We start from the raw sequence: 22,305 nt of genomic DNA on the forward strand, positions 1-22,305 counted from the left end.
AGAATACCTCCATCCTATGGTGGAGGGTATAAACATCACCCTTTATTATATATTTTACTAGCTGAACCCGGCCCGCTTCGCTGCGTCTTCTTAAACTCTCTAATATCTTTTTAGGGTGGGGATACTTCGCCCTGAATGCGGACATCGAACTCGTGCCATTGTAGCCTATGGCGCTTAACTCATTCGAATCCTGGCGAGAACATCGGAGATTATCCCCTCTTAATGTTGGCGACATATGCGAGGTACAATGCCATGCATGGTCATTTAAAAAATTTTCCCCAAAGAGGTGTCGCACTGCGGGACGCCGTTCGGACTCGGCTATAAAAAAGATCCATTATCATTGAGTTTAAATTCGTGCTGCACTTCCAAATCCCTTTAATTTGAGCCCCATATTGACATGGTCGGTAAATATGAACCGTTTGGAGGGTCTTTTGGGCCACCCGGCATTTTGCACTGAAATAAGATATCAAATTCGTGGATATCAAATTCGTTTTCTACTCGCAAATACCTTTCATTTGAGTTCCATATTGTCATAATAACCCATTTGACATATCTCTTGAAGAGGAAAAGCGCCACCTAGACTTGAACGCAAATTTTAATGTCATATTCGTAATCTACTCCCTAATACCTTTCATTTAATTCCCATACAGCCATGATCGGCTACTATGCCCATTTAGGGGTATTAGAGGGTGGGCGACCTCCCATTACTTGGACCTAATTTTTTATGCCATATTTGTAAACTACTGCCTAATATTTTTCATTTGAGTCCCATATTGACATGAACTTTGAATATATCTGTTTCGAGGAGTTTTGGGGCCCGCTGGGTACTTGGATCCAAATTTTAATAACATATTCGTTTTATTGTTCCAATACCTTTCATTTGATACCGTAATTGTGCCTATCGAACCACTTTCGGATATGGGTGGCGTTTTTGGGGTAAGGAGGAGCGTCCGCTTCCACCCGATATCTAACAAGTAAAATGGCGTCAAGTTCGGCCGGCCGAACTTTGGATACCCACAACCTCGGGTATATATGTAAAACACCTTTCGTCAAAATCCGGTGAAAAATGCATGCCTTATGCCCGATATCAGCTATATCGAAATATGTTCCGATTTGGACCAAATACTTATAAGTACAAGTCATTTTTCAATTGCGTATAACAAAATATTGGTCTTTTAAAAATTAAACCGATTTGAACCATGTGATAAACGGATGTCGAAATGCTTAGCATAAGTCACTGTGTAAAATTTAAGTGAAATCGGATTATAAATGCGACTTTATGGGACCAAGACTATAAATCGGGATATCGGTCTATATGGCAGATCTGGATCAAATTTTAAAAGGATATCGAAGAGCCTAACACAACTCACCGTCCCAAATTTCGGCGTCATCGGACAATAAACGCGCCTTTTATGACCCCAAAACCTTAGATCGATAGATCGGGCTCGGTCTATATGGCACCTATATCCAAATCTGGACTGATCCAAATCTGGACTGGGCCAAATTGACGAAGGATGTCGAAGGGCCTATCACAACTGACTGTCCCAAATTTCTGCAAAATCGGATAATAAATGTGGCTTTTATGGGCCTAAGACCCTAAATCGGCGGATCGGTCTATATGGGGGCTATATCCAAATCTGGACCGATCTGGGCCAAATTGACGAAGTATGTGGAGGGGCCTAACACAACTCACTGTCCAAATTTCAGCAAAATCGGATAATAAATGTGGCTTTTATGAGCCTAAGACCCTAAATCGGAGGATCGGTCTATATGGCAGCTATATCGAAATCTGATCCGATCTGGGCCAAATTGACGAAAGATGTCGAGGGGCCTAACATAACTCACTGTCCCAAATTTCAGCAAAATCGGATAATAAATGCAGCTTTTATGGGCCTATGACCCTAAATCGGAGGATCGGTCTATATGGCAGCTATATCCAAATCTGAACCGAATTGAGCCAAATTGTAGAAGGACGTTGAAGGGCACAACACAACTCACTGTCCCAAATTATAGCAAAATCGGATAATAAATGTGGCTTTTATGGGCCTAAGACCCTAAATTTGAGGATCGGTCTATATGGCAGCTATATCCAAATCTGAACCGATCTGAGCCATATTAACGGAGGATGTCGAAGGGCCTAAGACAACTCACTGTCCCAAATTTCAGCAAAATTTGATAATAAATGTGGCTTTTATGGGCCTAAGACCTTAAATCGGAGGATCGGTCTATATGGCAGCTATATCCAAATCTGGACCGATCTGAGCCAAATTGACGGAGGATGTTAATGGGTCTAACACAACTCACCTTCCCAAATTTCAGCAATATCGGATAATAAATGTGGCTTTTATTGGCCTAAGACCCTAAATCGGCGGATCGGTCTATATGGGGGCTATATCAAGATATAGTCCGATATAGCCCATCTTCGAACTTAACCCGCTTATGGACAAAAAAAGAATCTGTGCAAAGTTTCAGCTCAATATCTCTATTTTTGAAGACTGTAGCGTGATTTCAACAGACAGACGGACGGACATGTCTAGATCGTCTTAGATTTTTACGCTGATCAAGAATATATATACTTTATAGGGTCGGAAATGGATATTTCGGTGTGTTGCAAACGGAATGACAAAATGAATATACCCCCATCCGTCGGTGGTGGGTATAAAAATTATATAGCCTATGTTTCCTTCCAGAACACAATCTACGCACACAATCTATGAAATTTTAAGAAAATCGGTTTAGCCAAGTGTCATAATGTGTCTAATGGCGTTTTTGAGGGGTGGTGTGACCCCCTGTACTTCGATCTGATTTTGTATGCCAGATTCGAAATCTACTCCCGAATACCTTTCATTTGAGCCCCATATTGAAATGAACGTCCAATATGTCTGTATGGGGAAGTTTTGGAGTTGGGGCGGTCCGATGGGTACTAAGACCCAAATTTCAATACCACATTCGTATTCTACTCTTCAATACCTTTTATTTGATATCTATATTGTCCCGATCGGTCCACTTTTGATTTTGGGTTGTATTCTTGGCATAAGGGGGAGCGTCTGTCCCCCCTTCATTCCAGACCCACCGATACAATATGCGAAATTTTCAAGAAAATCGGTTATGCCGTTTTTCAGTCTATACGGAATAAATAAACCGAGTCCCATATATCCGTGATTGGCTAATGTGGCATTTTTGTGGGGGTGGGTTGACCCCCTATACTTCGACATAAATTTGTATGCCAGATTCGTTATCTACGCAAGCATACTTTTCGTTTGATACCTATATTGTCCTTATCAGATCACTTTTGATTTTGGGTGGTGTTTTTGGGGTAACGGTAGAGAGTCGGCCCTCTTCTGTTATCAGTAAATTATAAAGCCCATTCCTACTTACTGACCATATTCATAATCTACTCCCGAATACCTTTCGTATGAGTCTCATATTGTTATGATCGTCAAATAAACCTATTTTAAGGGGTTTTGGGGCTGGGGCGGGCCCCCAGGTACTTGGACCCAATTTTTATTATGAAATTCGTTCTCTACTCTTGAATACCTTTCATTTTTATTCCATATTGTTCAGATCGGCCCACTTTTATTTTTGGGTTGTACTTTTGGGGTAAGGGGGAGGGTCCGCCCTACAACACTGACATTTAGAAGGCCAGTATGTCTGTCTATAGCGCCGAACGCCTCTGTTCAAATTCCGGCGTGAACACCAGAAAAATTTTTCGGAGGTGGTTATCCTCTTACTAATGCTGGCAACATTTGTGAGGCATTCTGCTATGTATTGGGTTGCCCAAAGAGTAATTGCGGATTTTTTAAAAGAAAGTAAATGCATTTTTAATAAAACTTAGAATGAACTTTAATCAAATATACTTTTTTTACACTTTTTTTCTAAAGCAAGCTAAAAGTAACAGCTGATAACTGACAGAAGAAAGAATGCAATTACAGAGTCACAAGCTGTGAAAAAATTTGTCAACGCCGACTATATGAAAAATCCGCAATTACTTTTTGGGCAACCCAATAAAAAGTTCTCTATCAAGTAGTGTCGCTTTGTGGCAAGTGATTCAGGCTCGGCATTAAAAAGAAGGCCCCCTATCGTTGAGCTTAACTTTAATCGGACTGCACTCATTGATATGAGAGATGTATGCCCTGTTCCTTAATGGAATATTCAATGGAAAATGCAGTAGCAGTCATTTTAAGTAAACATGTTAAAGCTCGTTAAGTTCGGCCGAGCCGAATATTGAATATCCTCCACCATGAATCGCATTTTACAAGTTCTGTCAATGATCTTTTCAAATGTTAGGAGCTATTTCAAGTTATGGACTTATGTGGACCGTACTTAGCAAAGCTGTTGAAAGTCAAAACAACTTGAAATTTACCATGCTTTCAACAGACAGATGGACGGACGGGCATGACTTAATCGACTCAGAACATCAAGGCGATTACGAAGAAATCAGTACACCCACATTCTTGCAAGTAGTGTTCTCTTATGAATTAAATTTTCTTTTGTGTATTATTGATTGTTGTAATTATTGCTGTAGAATATTAATGACCGACAAATTAATGATTCATATAAAATAAGAATTATTTGTTAACAATATGATTGAGGGTACATGTTCTAAGGGAATTTAAAAAATAATTTAGTTTTTATTTTCCTTTGGATTTGAAAACATTCGTCGTCGGGATACAAAAAATATGAGTTTGGCTTTAATTTATTCTGTAATTGGATTACTGGTCATTTTGTGGATCGGGAAACGTTGGCAGGATCGAAAGGCGATTGGATTGGCCAAACATTTTGCCTCAAATAAATGGCAAATTCTGTTGGGTTTTGGTCCGTTGTTGGGGCCAAAAGGTAAAAAGTTTTCGGAAAATATTAAATTGTAAAACCAGTGATACAATATATTGTAATAATGGTGTTTTGAAAAAAGGAAGTTTGGTCTAACCAAACTCAAATTTACCCATGAACATTCTATTAACAAACGGTGAATTTTTATCAAATTGGTCTAAGATAAAACATTTAAAAACGAAATAAGTTCCAGTCCGGGCCACCAACACCAATAGACAAATGTAACGCCGACGCAGTCAGGATTTCATTTCGGGTGATTTATGGTCCTTATGTTGAACTTTTTCTCCATAGCACTCCACCAAACTACTGAGGCGTAAGTAAATATTGGTCTAACCCCCGCTCCTGTAGAGACAGTGGACTATCTTCGGATTCAGGCCCCATTTCGAGCCTACGGCCCGTCTACATAGAGCCCAACATTTGTGAGTCTTCTCAGTACGCTTCTGAATATGACACTTCCAGCTTAGTTTCCTAAGTATTTTACGTAGATCACACCTAAGTATTTGATGTAGAAATCTTATTGAGGAAACGTGGTGTGTTAAATTGGCCCACCTTCGTCTTTCACGTGAACAGGCATACATCAGTCTTCTCTGGGTAAACATTGTGACCCATGGGTCTAGCCCAATCATATTTCCTGTCCAAGATCACACCTAAGTATTTTACGTAGATCACACCTAAGTATTTGATGTAGAAATCTTATTGAGGAAACGTGGTGTGTTAAATTGGCCCACCAACGTCTTTCTCGTGAACAGGCATATATTAGTCTTCTCTGGGTAAACATTGTGACCCATGGGTCTAGCTTAATCATATGCTAGACCCATGGGTCTAGTTTAATCATATGCCATATGCAAGACACTTTCGGCTCTCTGCATAGCTCGTTCGGATCCTTACCCCTTAGAAGTATTATAACATAACAGCAGCCGGCTTCAAATCCCTCCTCAGTCAGCATCCGTAATAGGTCATTTATGGTGGCCACCCTAGGAGTGATGATAAAATTCCCCCCTGTGGCGTGCCTTGTGCCACTCTCTCCCTTATATTTATGTGATGGGATACACAATTTATCCACCTGTTCCTAAGCATATGGTTTATCCAGTCTCTTAGGACCGGGTCCATCGGGTACTGGTCTAAGGAATGGATCAGTGTGTCGGTCGGCACTTTGTTAAAAGCCCCCTCGTGCAGGGCAGTCTCCACCGACCTTCCCTTGACATAGGCATGCGGTTTGAATTGTAAAACCAGTGATACAATATATTGTAATAATGGTGTTTTGAAAAAAGGAAGTTTGGTCTAACCAAACTCAAATTTACCCATGAACATTCTATTAACAAACGGTGAATTTTTATCAAATTGGTCTAAGATAAAACATTTAAAAACGAAATAAGTTCCAGTCCGGGCCACCAACACCAATAGACAAATGTAACGCCGACGCAGTCAGGATTTCATTTCGGGTGATTTATGGTCCTTATGTTGAACTTTTTCTCCATAGCACTCCACCAAACTACTGAGGCGTAAGTAAATATTGGTCTAACCCCCGCTCCTGTAGAGACAGTGGACTATCTTCGGATTCAGGCCCCATTTCGAGCCTACGGCCCGTCTACATAGAGCCCAACATTTGTGAGTCTTCTCAGTACGCTTCTGAATATGACACTTCCAGCTTAGTTTCCTAAGTATTTTACGTAGATCACACCTAAGTATTTGATGTAGAAATCTTATTGAGGAAACGTGGTGTGTTAAATTGGCCCACCTTCGTCTTTCACGTGAACAGGCATACATCAGTCTTCTCTGGGTAAACATTGTGACCCATGGGTCTAGCCCAATCATATTTCCTGTCCAAGATCACACCTAAGTATTTTACGTAGATCACACCTAAGTATTTGATGTAGAAATCTTATTGAGGAAACGTGGTGTGTTAAATTGGCCCACCAACGTCTTTCTCGTGAACAGGCATATATTAGTCTTCTCTGGGTAAACATTGTGACCCATGGGTCTAGCTTAATCATATACTAGACCCATGGGTCTAGTTTAATCATATGCCATATGCAAGACACTTTCGGCTCTCTGCATAGCTCGTTCGGATCCTTACCCCTTAGAAGTATTATAACATAACAGCAGCCGGCTTCAAATCCCTCCTCAGTCAGCATCCGTAATAGGTCATTTATGGTGGCCACCCTAGGAGTGATGATAAAATTCCCCCCTGTGGCGTGCCTTGTGCCACTCTCTCCCTTATATTTATGTGATGGGATACACAATTTATCCACCTGTTCCTAAGCATATGGTTTATCCAGTCTCTTAGGACCGGGTCCATCGGGTACTGGTCTAAGGAATGGATCAGTGTGTCGGTCGGCACTTTGTTAAAAGCCCCCTCGTGCAGGGCAGTCTCCACCGACCTTCCCTTGACATAGGCATGCGGTTTGAATTGAGCAGTTCGCTGGATGTCCTACTCGTCCATGGCTCCTGAATTAAGGCAATATGAATATTTTGCCCTTGCTGATTTTCTCCATCAGAGCGTGGGCAGCAGAATCGCTCCGGTGGAGGTTTATCAGGATTACTTCAATCATTGATCCTCCAGTAAATGGGCATCTTGGGAATAGGTGATGATTTCATCGTCTGCTGCCTGTTCTTTAGACTGCATTGACTTTCCTGTCACTGCACTGCCTGACGCCATCGTTTTAGATGCTTTTCCTAGTCTAGTTTTTCGACTCTTTATAAAGTCGGTAATGGTTCTATCGTCGGGTCTCTGTTCGTTAGGCTATATTGGATTTCCATTGCCTGTACTGCCTGATGTTCAATACTAGGATCTTTGCCTATCTTAGTGTTCCAAATCTTAAGTAAATGGGCTTCTTGGGAGTAGGTGATGGTACCATCTCGTTGTCAGCGGTATTGAATCACATGCCACCGCACGGCCTGCTATGTCAAAATGAGAATTTCTGCCTATCCTAGTCTTCCGAATCCTAAAAAGACAGCTTTGCTCCCGTAGTGCGCCATGCCATTAGTCTTAGCCAAACTCGTCACAGATACTCGAACAATGCTAACCACAAGGAGAGTTCCTTCCTCCTTCTTCTTCCTTGGGTATAAATGCTACCCTTGCTTCCTGCCAGGCTTTCGTACTATACGCAAGTCCTTGGTACGCTGTGAAAATAATGGCCAAAGCTTCCTTGACCATAAATATTAAAATGATGAGCCTTGATCAACTTTATTATTCCAAGATTCCGGTGTCTTCGCGAATTCCATCGTTTGCTGTGGAAAATGAGTTTTCATCAAAAGCCTCAACATGTCCTCCGTTGTCTCTGCTCTCACCCCCATGTCGTCTACTAAGCTTTCACTTTGCACATGAGTTTTTGAGAGAAACTTTTGAAACTTGGTCGCAGAAAGCTTCCAAGAGGCACGTTTTGCCGCTCTAGTAATCTTATTGAACTCGTTGGAGGCCACCGTAGCGCTGAACGTCTGGGTTCGAATCCTGGCGAGAACATCAGACAAAATTTTCAGCGGTGGTTATTCCCTCCTAATGCTTGCGACATTTGTGAGGTACTGTACCATTCGGTATGGCAGCCATGTAAACTTCTTCACAAAACTTCTCCACAAAGGGGTGTCCCATTGCGCACGCCATTCGGACTCGGCTATAAAAAGGAGGCTCCTTAAGCGTAAACTTGAATCGGACAGCACTCATTGATATGTTGGAAGTTTGTCCCTGTTCCTTAATGGAATGTTCATGGGCAAAATTTGTAATTTGCAATTCCTTGGGTCGTGTTTAATACATATCTCAATAAATTTCCGCTTTTTTGCGACGTGCTCTGTTATAAAGTCTGCGCACCTCTTTCCCAATGTTGCGAATCTCTCCGGTCATCCAAGGATTTTCTTGGGCTGATTTTCTCGGACAACTATCTTCGAAAGATTACTAGTGCAGTCTCAATCCTGTTGACATAAGATTACAAACGAATTTTTGAATTGATACAGCCATCTATGAGACCTGGCATTTTTTCGGATATCCAAAAATTAAGCAGACTGTTTTCACCGAGACGCCAAAACTCTGCATTGTATGAATTTTTAAGTAAATCAATATGTGACATTCGTACATTTTTTCTCCATTCTAGTTATGCTTAAGACTTTTATTGAAATCGCTCATAATAATGGCAAAAATATGATGCTCTATATGGGACCATATATTTTTTTGCTAACTTCGGATCCTGCTGTCATTAAGGATGTGACAGCCTCAAAACAATGCATAGATAAACCTGCTCCTGTATATGACGGTTTTAGTAATGCCCTTAGTAGAGGCTTAATAACACTGCAAGGTAAGTTAAGTATTTTCTCCTTCAATCAACTCAAAACAAATTATTGATGATAATAAAGTAAATAATATGGTGTCTTTAATTGTCAATAACATTGACATTGAATAATATAGCATTATTACATGAAAGAAGCATTTGGAAAAACAAATCACTTTTTGATACCACTATAAGATAAGAAGCTACAAATAGTCGCTCAAAAATAATAAGACCACAGCTTTCCTACCAATTCATTTTGCTTTTATTTTTTCATTGTATCAAGGTGATCATTGGAGCCGTGATCGAAAAATTATGAATCCTGCTTTTAAAGTGAAAAATATACTCACGTTCATACCGATATTCAACAGAAAAGCTAACGCTTTAATCGAATGTATTGACGAGGATATTGAGAGTGGTAGAAAAACGCTGCTATTGCATTTCTTACGGGAAATGACGTTAAATATTTCAAGTGGTAAGTGGTGGTAGAATACGGTGGTATTGAGATTATTTTATTCAATTTTGGTTACTATTGAGACCGGTAAATGAAGATATTAAAAATGCATTTACTTTCTTTTAAAAAATCCGCAATTACTTTTTGGGCAACCCAATAGTATAGGAATTCTTGGATTTAAACTGATTAATGGTGAGGCGAATCCAACTACTCCAATGTCGCCAGCATTAGTGGGGGATAACCATCGCTCATTTTTTTTTGTCGCCAGAATCTGATAATGTACAACAATTAAAAACTAAAATAATATTGAAACCTTTTTTATTACAGAAACTATAATCGGCAGACAATTCGATGAAACCGAACACGATATCAAGTTGTATTCACAGCGTTGCACCCTGTAAGTATTTCATAACAACTTTAAATTGCGCCCTCTATAACCAGTGCGCTGGTTATAGAGGGCGCAATTGTTATACAATATGATCATTTCAGCAAGCATGTCTTCTGATTTTAAATTCAGATGCCATTCTAAATTTAAATAAATAAAGCATATACATTTTTGATCATCTGGACAAGAACATTCCGTCAAACCAGTAAAAACTAAAGCTTTTTGGAACAGAACAAGAATACTCGAGAGACCGGTTTATATAGGAACTAAATAAATTGGCCCACCTTCATCTTCCTCGTGAACAGGCACATTTCAGTTTTCTCTGGGTTAACATTGAGACCCTTGGGTCTAGCCTAGTCAAATGCCATATGCGAGACCCTTTCAGCCCTTCTCCATAGCTGGTTCGCATCTTTACCCCTAAGAAGTATTATAACATCGTCTGCATAGCAGACGGATTCAAATCCCTCCTCAGTCAGCATCCGTAATAGGTCATTTATGGTGGTCACCCAAAGGAGTGGCGACAAAATGCCCTTCTGTGGCATGTCCTGTGCCACTTTCTCCTTTAGATTTATGTCATGGGACCCGCAATTTATCCACCTGTTCCTTAGCATATGGTCTATTCTGTCTTTAAGGACCCGGTCCCCTCGGTAGCAGACGGGTTCAAATCCCTCCTCAGTCAACATCCGTAATAGGTAATTTATAGTGGTCACCCAAAGGAGTGACGACAAAATGCCCCCCTGTGGCGTGTCCTGTGCCACTTTCTCCCTTTGATATATGTCTAAGGACCCGGTCCACTCGGTACCCGATCAATCTGTTGATCCGCACATTAAACGTGCCCTCGATGTCAATGCATACCGCCAATGTATACGTCTTGGCATCGAAGGATTTTTCTATTTTATGCACTTCTTCGTAGAGGACAGTCTCCACCGACCTTCCAATGACATAGGCATGCTGTTTGTATCTAAGCAGTTTACTCTTTATCATGGTATCCACAAGGTGTTCCATGGTTTTGTGCCGAAAGGACGTAAGGTTTATAATTTGACTTGTCGGACTTTGATATAAACACCACTCTTGCCTCCTGCCACGTTTTCGGATGATATGCTAGTCCTAGCTGTGAAAATATTGGCCAGATGAGGCTTCAGATAGTCGGCCTCCTTTTGTAGTAACGCCGGAAATATTCCATCAGGTCTGGGTGACTTAAATGGTTTGAAGCTCCATAAATTCCGTTATGATAAACCTTCGGTCAACCTCATTATTCCGTAAGTCCCGTTGCATCCTTTGGAAAATGCGTTTTCATCAAAAGCCTCAACATGTTCTCCGTTGTTTCTGCTCTATGTCGTCTACTAACGTTTCAGTTTGGTCATGGGTTTTTGAGAGAAACTTTTTGATTAACGCTTTCGACCGGCGTCATTAACGCTTTCGTTTTTGCCGCTCTGGTAATCTTATTGTATTCCAATATGCTACGGTTTTTTTACGACGTGCTCTCATAAAAAGTCTGCGGACCTCTTTCCCAATGTTGAGTATCTTCCCGGTCATCCAGGGTTTCTCTTGGGCTGATTTCCTTTCTCGAAGAGGACAACTTTCTTCGAAAAAAGACTGACGTAATCCTGTTGACATTGTCGTCAATGTCTTTAATGCTTGGGCAATATAAATTATCATGCCCAAGTCTTCTTCTGAGTAGTCTGGCCAGTTGGTTTTCAACTTTTTACGAAAGCTTATCGGATTCGGCACTGGCCGTGCTTTTCTAAACCTAATGTGGCGATGGTCTGAGCAGGAATGCTGCATGAAGACCATTCAATCCTGCACCTCATCGATTAGATTTTCCGAACATATTGTCTCCTCCCTAATTCTATTAACAAAGGTATCGGTGTTACCAATATTAAGTGTTATTTGGTCGTTAGTATTTAAGAATTCTGCTAGGGCTTGGCCCCGCTTATTAATGTTGGTACTACTCCAAGAAATGTGGTGAGAGTTCGTAACGCACCATATTAGTTTGTCATTTCCAGACTATTTTGCTTTCCTCACCAACCGTTGCAGCTCCGTCGCATGTGGCGGTGTCAGAAAGTAGAAAGGAAGATAAATTGATGCCAAGCATGCTCCACCGTCTCCCTGTGTTGGTCTCATCGTCTGCCGGGAATTCTTTAGGCTGCATTGAGTTTCCTGTCACTGCACTGCCTTATGTTTTAATATTAGAATCTTTTCATTTCCTAGACTTCTGAATCTTGAATCTCCCTGTTCGTAAGGCTGTATTGAGTCTTCCGTTCCTGCACTGCCTGATGTTCCAATATTAGGATCGTTGCCTATACTAGTCGACCAAATCTTGGGAGTTGGCTCTCTTTGCGTTAGGCGGCATTGAGTTCTCTATCACTGTACTGCCTGATGTTTCAGCATTAGGATCTTTATCCATCCTAGTCTTCCTAATAACGAGAAAGTAGTTGATGGTTCCTTCATCGGGTCCCTGTTCGTTAGGCTGTGTTGAGTCTTTCGCCCCTGCTCTACCTGATGTTTTAGTATTAGGATCTTTGCTTATCCTAGTCTTCCCAATAATGAGGGAGTCGGTGACAATCTCGTCGTCGGCCCCTGTCCGTTAGGCGTTATTGAGTGTCCCACCACTGCACCGCCTGATGGGTCAATATAAGGATAGTTGCCTATCCTTCTCTTCCCAATCTTAAAAAGACGGTCATGGTTCCGTATTACGCCATGCCTTTAGTCTTAGCCAAACTTGTCACGGAAACTTGATCAATACCCAACACAAGGAGAGTTCCTTCCTCCTTCTCCTCCCTGTGGAAAACCTCCCATTTCTTGATTTTGCTTGTTTAAGACTACCATAATGTTTTCCGTCGCGATTTCGCCGCCCTTATTCTTGATGAAGCCCGTCGCCTTTGTGAGCTGTGGAATGTCCATCTATCTCACAAGGTCGAGTTTTGCGCCCTAGGGAGTGAGGATACTTCCAACTAGCTTTTTGACATTCAATATCAATACATTTCGCTGACGCAAAGCGCAGCGTTAAGATGTCCCCTCTATACTCACAGCTTATAATTCGTATGGGTTGAACCTCTTCAGAGTTCAATACATGTTTCTATCTGGTGGAATCCTACCGGATTCACAGCCGATATCGATGACTACATAAGTCATCTCATCTCTGTTGTGCTTCCTTGCCACTCCGGCTAAGATGGCGGCTCTTTACTTTTATCAGCGACCATCTTCCCCTGCTGAGATGGCTGTGGCATCCTTTTGGAAGTCAAAGTCCTCCATGAATATTCAGGGGCCGTGCGCGCTTCCTTAGTTACTGTTCCGATTTTATCTACCTCCACAAGACACTGTCTTGTGTCTCCATTGCGAGGGGGCTGGCTTGGTCTTCCCAGAGTACTTGAAAGCGGCGAGCTCTTTTTCTTATTCAGCATTTTAGCAGTGTTATGCTTTTCGGGAGATCTGATTCTCTTTCCAGCTGCCATAGAAATGCTTAGAATGACAGTTCTATCCCTTCTAACGTTCCAAACTTTCGCTCGATTGCGCTACCGGTACATACTCCTCTGTCTCCTTCGTCGTGTCCCGAATCACTTTCCCGGTCTGCTTGCTAGCTTAGCAAAGCCATCACTCACCGCTGCCCTCATCTCTCGATTCGGCTGCGATGACTGTTTCATTGACACTACCAGTACATACTCCACTCTGCCCTTCGTCGTGCACCGGATCACTTTCCCGGTCTGCTTGCGAGTTTAGCAAAGCCATCGCTCACCTCTGCTATCATCCCGCTGCCCTCATCTCTCGATTCGGCTGCGATGACTGTTTCATTGACAATGTCGCATCCGAGTCTTAAACACCACCTTTACTTAAAGGCTGAGGACGAACTGGTCATGCCTCTGGTTTATCCGTATCTTCCTCATTAATTAGTATAACGACTAGTTGTGCGCTTAAAGCATTTCTCTCGACTGCAGGTGCCAAAGCACCCACACCTTTAGGAAGGGAGAAAAACATGCTGCGGTCTGTTGCCACCACCTCATCTGTTGGGTCTTTGGAGTTCATTTTGAGCCTACTCCAAAAAGGCTTTACATTTTTTTCGTAATAGGTAGTACCTATTCCGATATACGGATATTTTTCTTTGAGGAGCGAAATGAAAACCCGTCCGCTCTTTTCAAAGCCAGAAATTAGACATCCGTATATTAATGGTGTGAACATAACCATTTTATTTGCTAGACAAATGTGCACATAAATTTACTTGATTGACTGCATACCTGAGGTGGTGGGCTCTTTCAAAGTTCAGCCCGGCAGAACTTAATGCCTTTTTATTTGCCTTCTTTTACAGTGCTATGGAATATATCTGCGAGTTATCAACCAATTTCATTTATTTAAATGGATTCGTTCGAGACATAGCAAAAAAGACGATTTTTAAGGAATCGTCTGAAATGATTGACATACTTCACTCAGTTATTGTTGAGGTAAGTAAACTAAAACATGTACATATATTGCGTAACTAAGTTTCCCATGAACATGCCATAAAGTATCGGGGGATACTTCTCTCATACCAATGAGTGCAGTCCAATTGAAGTTTAAGTTCAATGATAAGGGGCCACCTGTTTCATGCCGAGTCCGAACGGCGTGCCGCATAGCGTCACCTTTTGTTAGAGAAGTTTTAATATGACAGAATACTTTACAAATGTAGCCAGCATTAGTAAAGGGATAACCACCGCTGAAAATGTTGTTGATGTTCATGCCGGGATTTGAACCCTGGCGTTCGACGTCGTTGACGTTCATGCTAACCTCTGCGCCACGGTGGCCTCTACCCTATGGTAACCCAAAAACACAAAATTGTTATAAAACTTTGGGGTCAAATAATGGTGGGGGACGCCCTACCACGAAACCCTCACAAACGGATACGAAAGTTGGATAAAAATTTGGGAAAAAGTTCCCAGGGGCCGCTCCACCCCAAAAATCGTCCCGAAGAAGAAATGTAGGCCGATCGGGACTCAATCGAAACTTACTTGAGAGTAGAATACGAAACTTATATAAAACTTTGAGGTCTATTCCCAGGCGGGTCGCCGCACCCCAAACTTATGCCCCAAATGAACATGTGCACTGAACGGAACTATATGGGACTTAAACGAAAGGTATTTGAGAGAAGAATACGAAAAGTATATAAAAATTTGGGTCAATTGCTGGAGGGTTGCACCACCACCAAATTATACCCCAAATGTACACATATACCAAACGGCACAATATTTGACTGTAATTAAATGTACTTGGAGTTAAATACGAATTTAAGTTATTTTAAAATTTAAACCATGTCAAAAAGAGCCGTCTTTACTTTCAAAAAAGCAACACAGAGAATTGTTTGGAGTTGGCTACACAACACTTAGGGATGACGCCATCTGTTTTAGAAAATGTTGGGTTTAGAGTTGGGTCAAACTAGAACATTCTTAAGTCGGATTGTCCAATAAAATGTGGGAAAACCAATGAGTTCAACCAAAGACATTACCTCCATATGGTTTAGTGGTGCCCTGTCTTTGGTAAACTATTGGGTTGCCCAAAAAGTAATTGCGGATTTTTTTAAAAGAAAGTAAATGCATTTTCAATAAAACTTAGAATGAACATTAATCAAATATACTTTTTTACACTTTTTTCTAAAGCAAGCTAACAGTAACAGCTGATAACTCACAGAAGAAAGAATGCAATTACAGAGTCACAAGCTGGGAAAAATTTTGTCAACGCCGACTATATGAAAAATCCACAATTACTTTTTGGGCAACGCAATAGTATTTATTATGTTAAAATGGATGAAGATAGTTATCGAAACCTCATCTGACTTATACTGAAATAACTACGAACCAAGTGTGGAAAAATCGTGTCGTGTCCGTTGACTCAAAGATTACGTCGTATAGAGTTCAAGAATGATTATGAAGTGATTGTACAGAGCATTTCACATCCATAAAAGCATTTGGCCAGAATCCGATCGACAAAATCGGAGAAGTTCTCGAAAAAAATATCCAAAAATAGAAGATTTCATCTAAAGAACGCCTAAAATCTACTTTATGAGAGAGTGAGCCTATACAGGGGAAATCGGTACCATATTCTAATTAAAAACGTTAATCGTAGATTGGTCAAATTGCAAAACTTTTTTAGTTTTCAAAAACCATAAGATGGGGGTATACTAATCTAGTCATTCCGTTTGTCACACCTTGAAATATTCGTCTAAGACCCCGTAAAGTATATATTAGGTTGCCCAAAAAGTAATTGCGGATTTTTTAAAAGAAAGTAAATGCATTTTTAATAAAAATTAGAATGAACTTTAATCAAATATACTTTTTTACATTTTTTTTTCTAAAGCAAGCTAAAAGTAACAGCTGATAACTGACAGAAGAAAGAATGCAATTACAGAGTCACAAGCTGTGAAAAAATTTGTCAACGCCGACTGTATGAAAAATACGCAATTACTTTTTGAGCAACCCAATATATTCGCCTCGACATTCTGAGTCGATCTAGCCATGTCTGTCCGTCTTTCGAAATCATCATAGCGGTCGAACGCGTAAAGCTAGCCGCTTGAAATTTTGCACAGATATTTACTACTTGAGGCCTTTGGGGAGTGCAAATGGGCCATATCTATTCAGATTTAGATATAACTCCCATATAAACCGATCTCCAGATTTGACTTCCTGAACTCCTGGAAGCCTCAATTCGCAAGTCCGATTGGGCTGAAATTTTGCATGCATGTATTGTTCTGTTGTGACTTCCAATAACTGTGCCAAGTACAGTCCAAATCGGTCTATAACCTGATATAGCTCCCATACAAACCGATCTGCTCATTTGACTTCTTGAGGCCTTAGAATTTCTATCCGATTTAGCTGAAATTTTGCATGTAGTGCTCTGTTGTGACTTCGAACAACTGTGCCAAGTACGGTCTAAATCGGTCTATAACCTGATATAGCTCCCATATAAACCGATCTCCCGTTTTTACTTCTTGAGTCCTTAACATCCGCATATTTTGTCCGATTGGGCTGAAATGTTGCATTTATTGTTCTGTTGCGACTTCCAATAAATGTGGCAAGTGCAGTCCAAATCGATCTATTACCTGATATAGCTCCCATACAATCCGATCTGCCCATTTGACTTCTTGAGGTTTTACAATTTTTGTCCGATTTGGCTGAAATTTTGCATGTAGTGCTCTATTGTGACTTCCAATAACTGTGCCAATTACGGTCCAAATCAGTCTATAAACTGATATAGTTCATATAAAAACTTGTCCACTATCCGCAATCTGTGGATGCGCCCGGTTGTTGTTGTTTTGTTCTATCTTTCGTCTGATGGATTCTGTTGAGTATCCAGGAGCGCTGCAACTAAGTTGGGGCGCCTCCAGAAGGATCTGCGTCTGAGTTGAGGGGGTCTGGCTGGGCAGTGAAAAAGGACACCAGTGTCGAGTGGTTCCCGAGTCACAATCGGGATATACATCCTTCACGTTGCCATTAAACCTTGCTCTGTAGGCACTGAGGCGTCTGGTTTGCCGCGGAAGATTGACTTCCTCAGGTGCAATGGGAGGCTGTTATTCCCCAAGGACGTGCCCGGTAGCTCTTAAGAAGCTCTCTCTAGAACAGTTCAAAATTCCCCTTATCTGGGTGCCATACCACAGAGTTATTCTAGAAAATTTAAAATCCGACGAGCTTTCAGATGTGAAGGAGCACAATGATGGGCACTTACACGTATTTTGTCATTATATGCAAGCTTGTTGGCTTATGTTACTATGTACTTAAACAATAATTTGCCCATTGCTGTTTTAGTCATATGCAACCTTGCTCTGCTATATTTTGTTCGAAAGGCAAAGGTTGAGATATTGTCACAAATTGGGAGCTTTTGTCTAAGCTAAACTTAAAGAGGTATATCTGTTTGCTGTCATTGACTATAGCAAAAGTCTCACAAAAAGTTGGCTATTGCTGGCCTAAAACATTTCATTTGCTCTAATAGAATAAAATCCTTATTTAAGATGAAGATAGGTAAACAAGGTCCCACCCAGTCAAACATAATAAAAATGCAAAATCAAAAATATAATTTCAAGTTATAGGGGCAGTAACTTTTTTTTAGACCCTAGATAACTATAAAACAATGCGAGGTGTTCATCCCAGCTATCTTGAGAATGTCGCTACGGTAATGGAACATTTAGACAGAGCCGTTCAGGATGATAAGCTCACAAGAGACGATACTATACGGGAACTAATGCACGTATTTATAGGGGTATGTATGATATTGCCTAAAATTCCAAATGTAGAATTTTAAGTATATTTCTATTCTTTTTGAAGTCATTTGAAGGTTCTGCTTCCACTGTTTATTTTGCCTTCATTCTGCTGGGTATGCATCCTGAAATTCAAGAACGCGCCTATGAGGAGTTATGCAGCATTTTTCCCGACTACAACGATGATGAAGAATTCGAAGTGACTTTTGATCATATGGGTCAGATGGTATACCTCGATATGATTATAAAAGAAACTATGCGACTTTTTCCTATAATATCATTTATGGGACGTACAGTAACAGGTGGAGATCTAAAACTCAGCAATGGTGTGGTCTTACCTGATGGTCTAGACGTTTTACTTGATGTCTATAATTTGCATCGCAGCAAAGAGTTCTGGGGCCCAGATGCCGATAAATTCAATCCTGATAATTTCCTTCCAGCTAATGTAGAAAAGAGGGATCCCTGTGCATATATTCCATTTGCAAAAGGTCCTCGTAATTGTATAGGTAGGTATTGTAAGCATTTGTATACCCTATATCGTAAGATGAATAGGCGCTCCAGAATTTTTAATTCCAGGGCCCAGTCCAGAAGAGTTATTTAGTCATTTAGGTCTTGAGCTCAGTTGCTAGGAGACTAGGGTACTGCAATCACCATCACCATCGGTTGGAAGATTGATGGAGTTGGTAAGGACTATGGATATGAAAGATATTCATTATTTATATTGAAATCAGAGCACCTCGAGTTCTTCAACATGTTTACATTTCTTGTATTCTATGGATCCCACAAATAGAAGTGGGCACCCATGGGATACTTCAGCAGCTGTTGTTGAAGACTTTTCTGAAGAGCTAATAACAGCATCAATAAGGTCAGAGATTCAGCATATAAACCTGATGTTGTTAGTGTAAGATACTTCTGCAGGGAAGAAGAACCTCATTGTGGGCAGCGAAGCTAATACACATCACCACATATGGGGAAGCTCAGATGTTAATGTAAGGAATGGGCTACTTAAGTTCTTGATGTTGTTGTAGCAGTGTGTTGTACAATAAGGCGGCAGCCCTTGCCGATAAGCTGCTTAACGAATGTATATTGTATGTTACTATCTGGCGATTTGTAACAAAGGAACTATGCAGATATACTGTTCTTACCGGAAAGAGGTAGATGGTACTAGATGATACCTTTGAATAAGAGATAACAGTGAAAATACATGTGACAGTTCTGCCTTGGATAACGGGCAACAACACCCAACAGGATTAAGGCGTATAACAACTTTAACGTTCTGTGTTTAAGATATGCACCGGCAATAAGAAATGTCTAGAACATTTTATACCATAGATGACAAGTAAAAACGTGTTAAGTTCGGCCGTGTCGACCTTTGGATACCCACCACCATGGATATATTATTCACCCTATTTATAATAACTTCACTATCATGTCCATAGTTATATTGGGTTGCCCAAAAAGTAATTGCGGATTTTTTAAAAGAAAGTAAATGCATTTTTAATAAAACTTAGAATGAACTTTAATCAAATATACTTTTTTTACACTTTTTTTCTAAAGCAAGCTAAAAGTAACAGCTGATAACTGACAGAAGAAAGAATGCAATTACAGAGTCACAAGCTGTGAAAAAATTTGTCAACGCCGACTATATGAAAAATCCGCAATTACTTTTTGGGCAACCCAATATCTAAATAGGGTCCGGTCTGGATCATATTTGATTCAGGTCCCGAGAACTCTTACACAAGACACAGTTTCAGCAAAATCAGCCAATAAATCCGTTTTTTATGGAATTAAGACCCTAAATTGAAAGGTCGGTCTATATGGCAGTCATATCTAAATATAGTCCACCATATTCTGGTCTGATGGCGGGAGGCTTAATACAAGTCACTGTGTGAAAGTCCAGCGAAATCGTATAATAAATGCGTCTTTTACGTGATTTAGATACTATGTCGGCATATCGGTCTATATGGCAGCTATAACTAAATAAAGTCCGATCTGAATCATATTTGGGTCGGATATTCGGGGGGCTTAAAAAACTCACTATTTTAAATTTCAACGAAATCGGGTATTAAATAAGGCTTATATGGGATTCAGACCCTTAATCGACAGATCGGTCTAGATGGCAGCGATATCTAAATATAGTCTGATCTGAACCATATTTGGGTTGGATGTCGGGAGTTTTAATAAAACTCACTGTTTCAAATGTCAGCAAAACTGGTAATAAATTCAGTTTCTATGGGTTTTAGACCCTTAATCAGCAGATCAGTATATATGGCAGCTATCAATCGGGAATTGATTGAGGCTTCAATATTCCAAACTTATGCTAAATCGGATGAAAATGTAGGCTTCTAGGGGCTCAAGAAGCCTATACCGGTGATCTGTTTATATGGGGGCTATATCAGTTTATAGATAGGCTAGCATCGTACTTGACATGGATGTTTGAAGTCTTAACACAAGTCTTTGTTCCAAAATTCAGACAAATCGGATAAAAATTGAGACTTTTAGGGGCTCAAAAATCAATATAGGTGATCGGTTTATATGGGGACATGGATTTTAGAAGTCATAACACTAGTCTTTATTCCAAATTTCAGCCAAATCGGATGAAAATAGAGGCTTCTAGGGTCTCAAGAAGTCAAACCGGGGATCGGTTTATATTCGGGGTTTATAATAACGGAATTTATGGTGAAGGAATCCTTGAGGAGCTTCAAACCATTTAATTCACCGGGACCTGATGAAATATTTCCGGCGTTACTGCAGAAAGAGGCAGACTATCTGGCGCCTCGTCTGGCCAAAATTTTCACAGCGAGCCTAGGACTTTCATATACTATGAAAGCCTGGCAGGAGGCAAGGGTGGTATTCATACCCAAGCCCGACAAAGCAATTAATGCGACACCAAAGGTCTACAGACCCATAAACCTTACGTCCTTTCTACTCAAAAACATGGAACGTATTGTGGACACCATGATAAAGAGTATGACATCCAACGAACTGCTCAAATACAAACAGCATGTATATGTCTAGCGAAGGTCGGTGGAGACTGCCCTGCACGAGGTTGTGCATAAAATAGAAGAATCCTTCGATGTCAAAACGCACACCCTAGCGGTACGCCTTGACATCGAGGGGGCTTTTAACAATGTGCGGACCGACACACTGATCCAATCCTTAGACCAGTACCGGGTAGCCCCGGTCCTTAGAGACTGGATAAACCATATGCTAAGTAACAGGTGGATAAATTGTGTGTCCTATGGCATAAATATAAGGGAGAAAGTGACACAGGGCACGGCACAGGGGGCCAGTTTATCGCCACTCCTATGGGTGACCACCATAAAAGACCTATTACGGATGCTGACTAAGGAGGGATTTGAACCCGTCTGCTACGCAGACGATGTTATAATACTTCTAAGGGGTAAGGATCCGAACGAGCTATGCAGAAGGGCAAAAAGGGTGATACATATGGCATATGACTGGGCTAGACCCAGAGTTCTCAATGTTAACCCAGAGAAGACTGAAATATGCCTCTTCACGAGGAAGACGAAGGTGGGCCAACGCACCACATTTCCTCAATATGACGATTTCGATATCTGACAAGGTCAAATACTTAGGTGTGATCTTGATCGAGAAACTGAATTGGAAGTGTCACATTCAGAATCGTACTGAGAAGACTCACAGATGTTGGGCACTATGTCGACTGGCCGTAGGCTCTAAATGGGGCCTGAATCCGAGGATAGTCCACTGGCTCTACAGGAGCGTGACTAGACCAATGCTTACTTACGCCTCAGTAGTTTGGTGGACTGCTATGGAGAAAAAGTGGAATATAAGGACCTTACAACAGGTTCAGAGAACATGTTGTCTTGGCATAGGCAGAGCGGTGAGGACCACGCCCACTAGGGCAATGGAGACTATTCTAGATATCCGACCCATTGACATGCAGATTAAATGTGAGGCAGCCACTGCGGCTATGAGACTTAAGGCGATGCGAGAATGGATTGAGGATGGGAGCAGCTCATACCATCGTGGTATAATCGAGGCGACAATAGGAAACCTGGAAGGAAGGGAAGAGTCTTGGAATGACTGAACCCTAGTGTTGCCATCTGGAAGATCATGTTACACGGATGGATCAAAGCTAGAAGACAGAGTGGGCCTGGGGGTTTACATTGAGAACCCAGGG

The 22,305-nt window shown here is 41.0% G+C and overlaps 1 protein-coding gene across 1 annotated transcript in view; it reads left to right on the forward strand.

Annotated features, from left to right (window-relative positions):
• Positions 1-9,863: 9,863 nt before the first annotated feature.
• Positions 9,864-22,305, forward strand: part of LOC106082631 (uncharacterized) — a 43,565-nt gene continuing 31,123 nt past the window's right edge. The window contains exons 1-4 of the mRNA XM_059367612.1: positions 9,864-9,937; positions 14,229-14,361; positions 17,993-18,142; positions 18,208-18,646. Of these exons, the coding sequence (XP_059223595.1) occupies positions 14,233-14,361; positions 17,993-18,142; positions 18,208-18,646 (718 nt within the window). The 5' untranslated portion in view covers positions 9,864-9,937; positions 14,229-14,232. The remainder of the gene's footprint in view (positions 9,938-14,228; positions 14,362-17,992; positions 18,143-18,207; positions 18,647-22,305) is intronic.

Source organism: Stomoxys calcitrans, chromosome 4 (genome assembly GCF_963082655.1).
Source record: "Stomoxys calcitrans chromosome 4, idStoCalc2.1, whole genome shotgun sequence".
Classification (NCBI taxonomy): Eukaryota; Metazoa; Arthropoda; class Insecta; order Diptera; family Muscidae; genus Stomoxys; species Stomoxys calcitrans.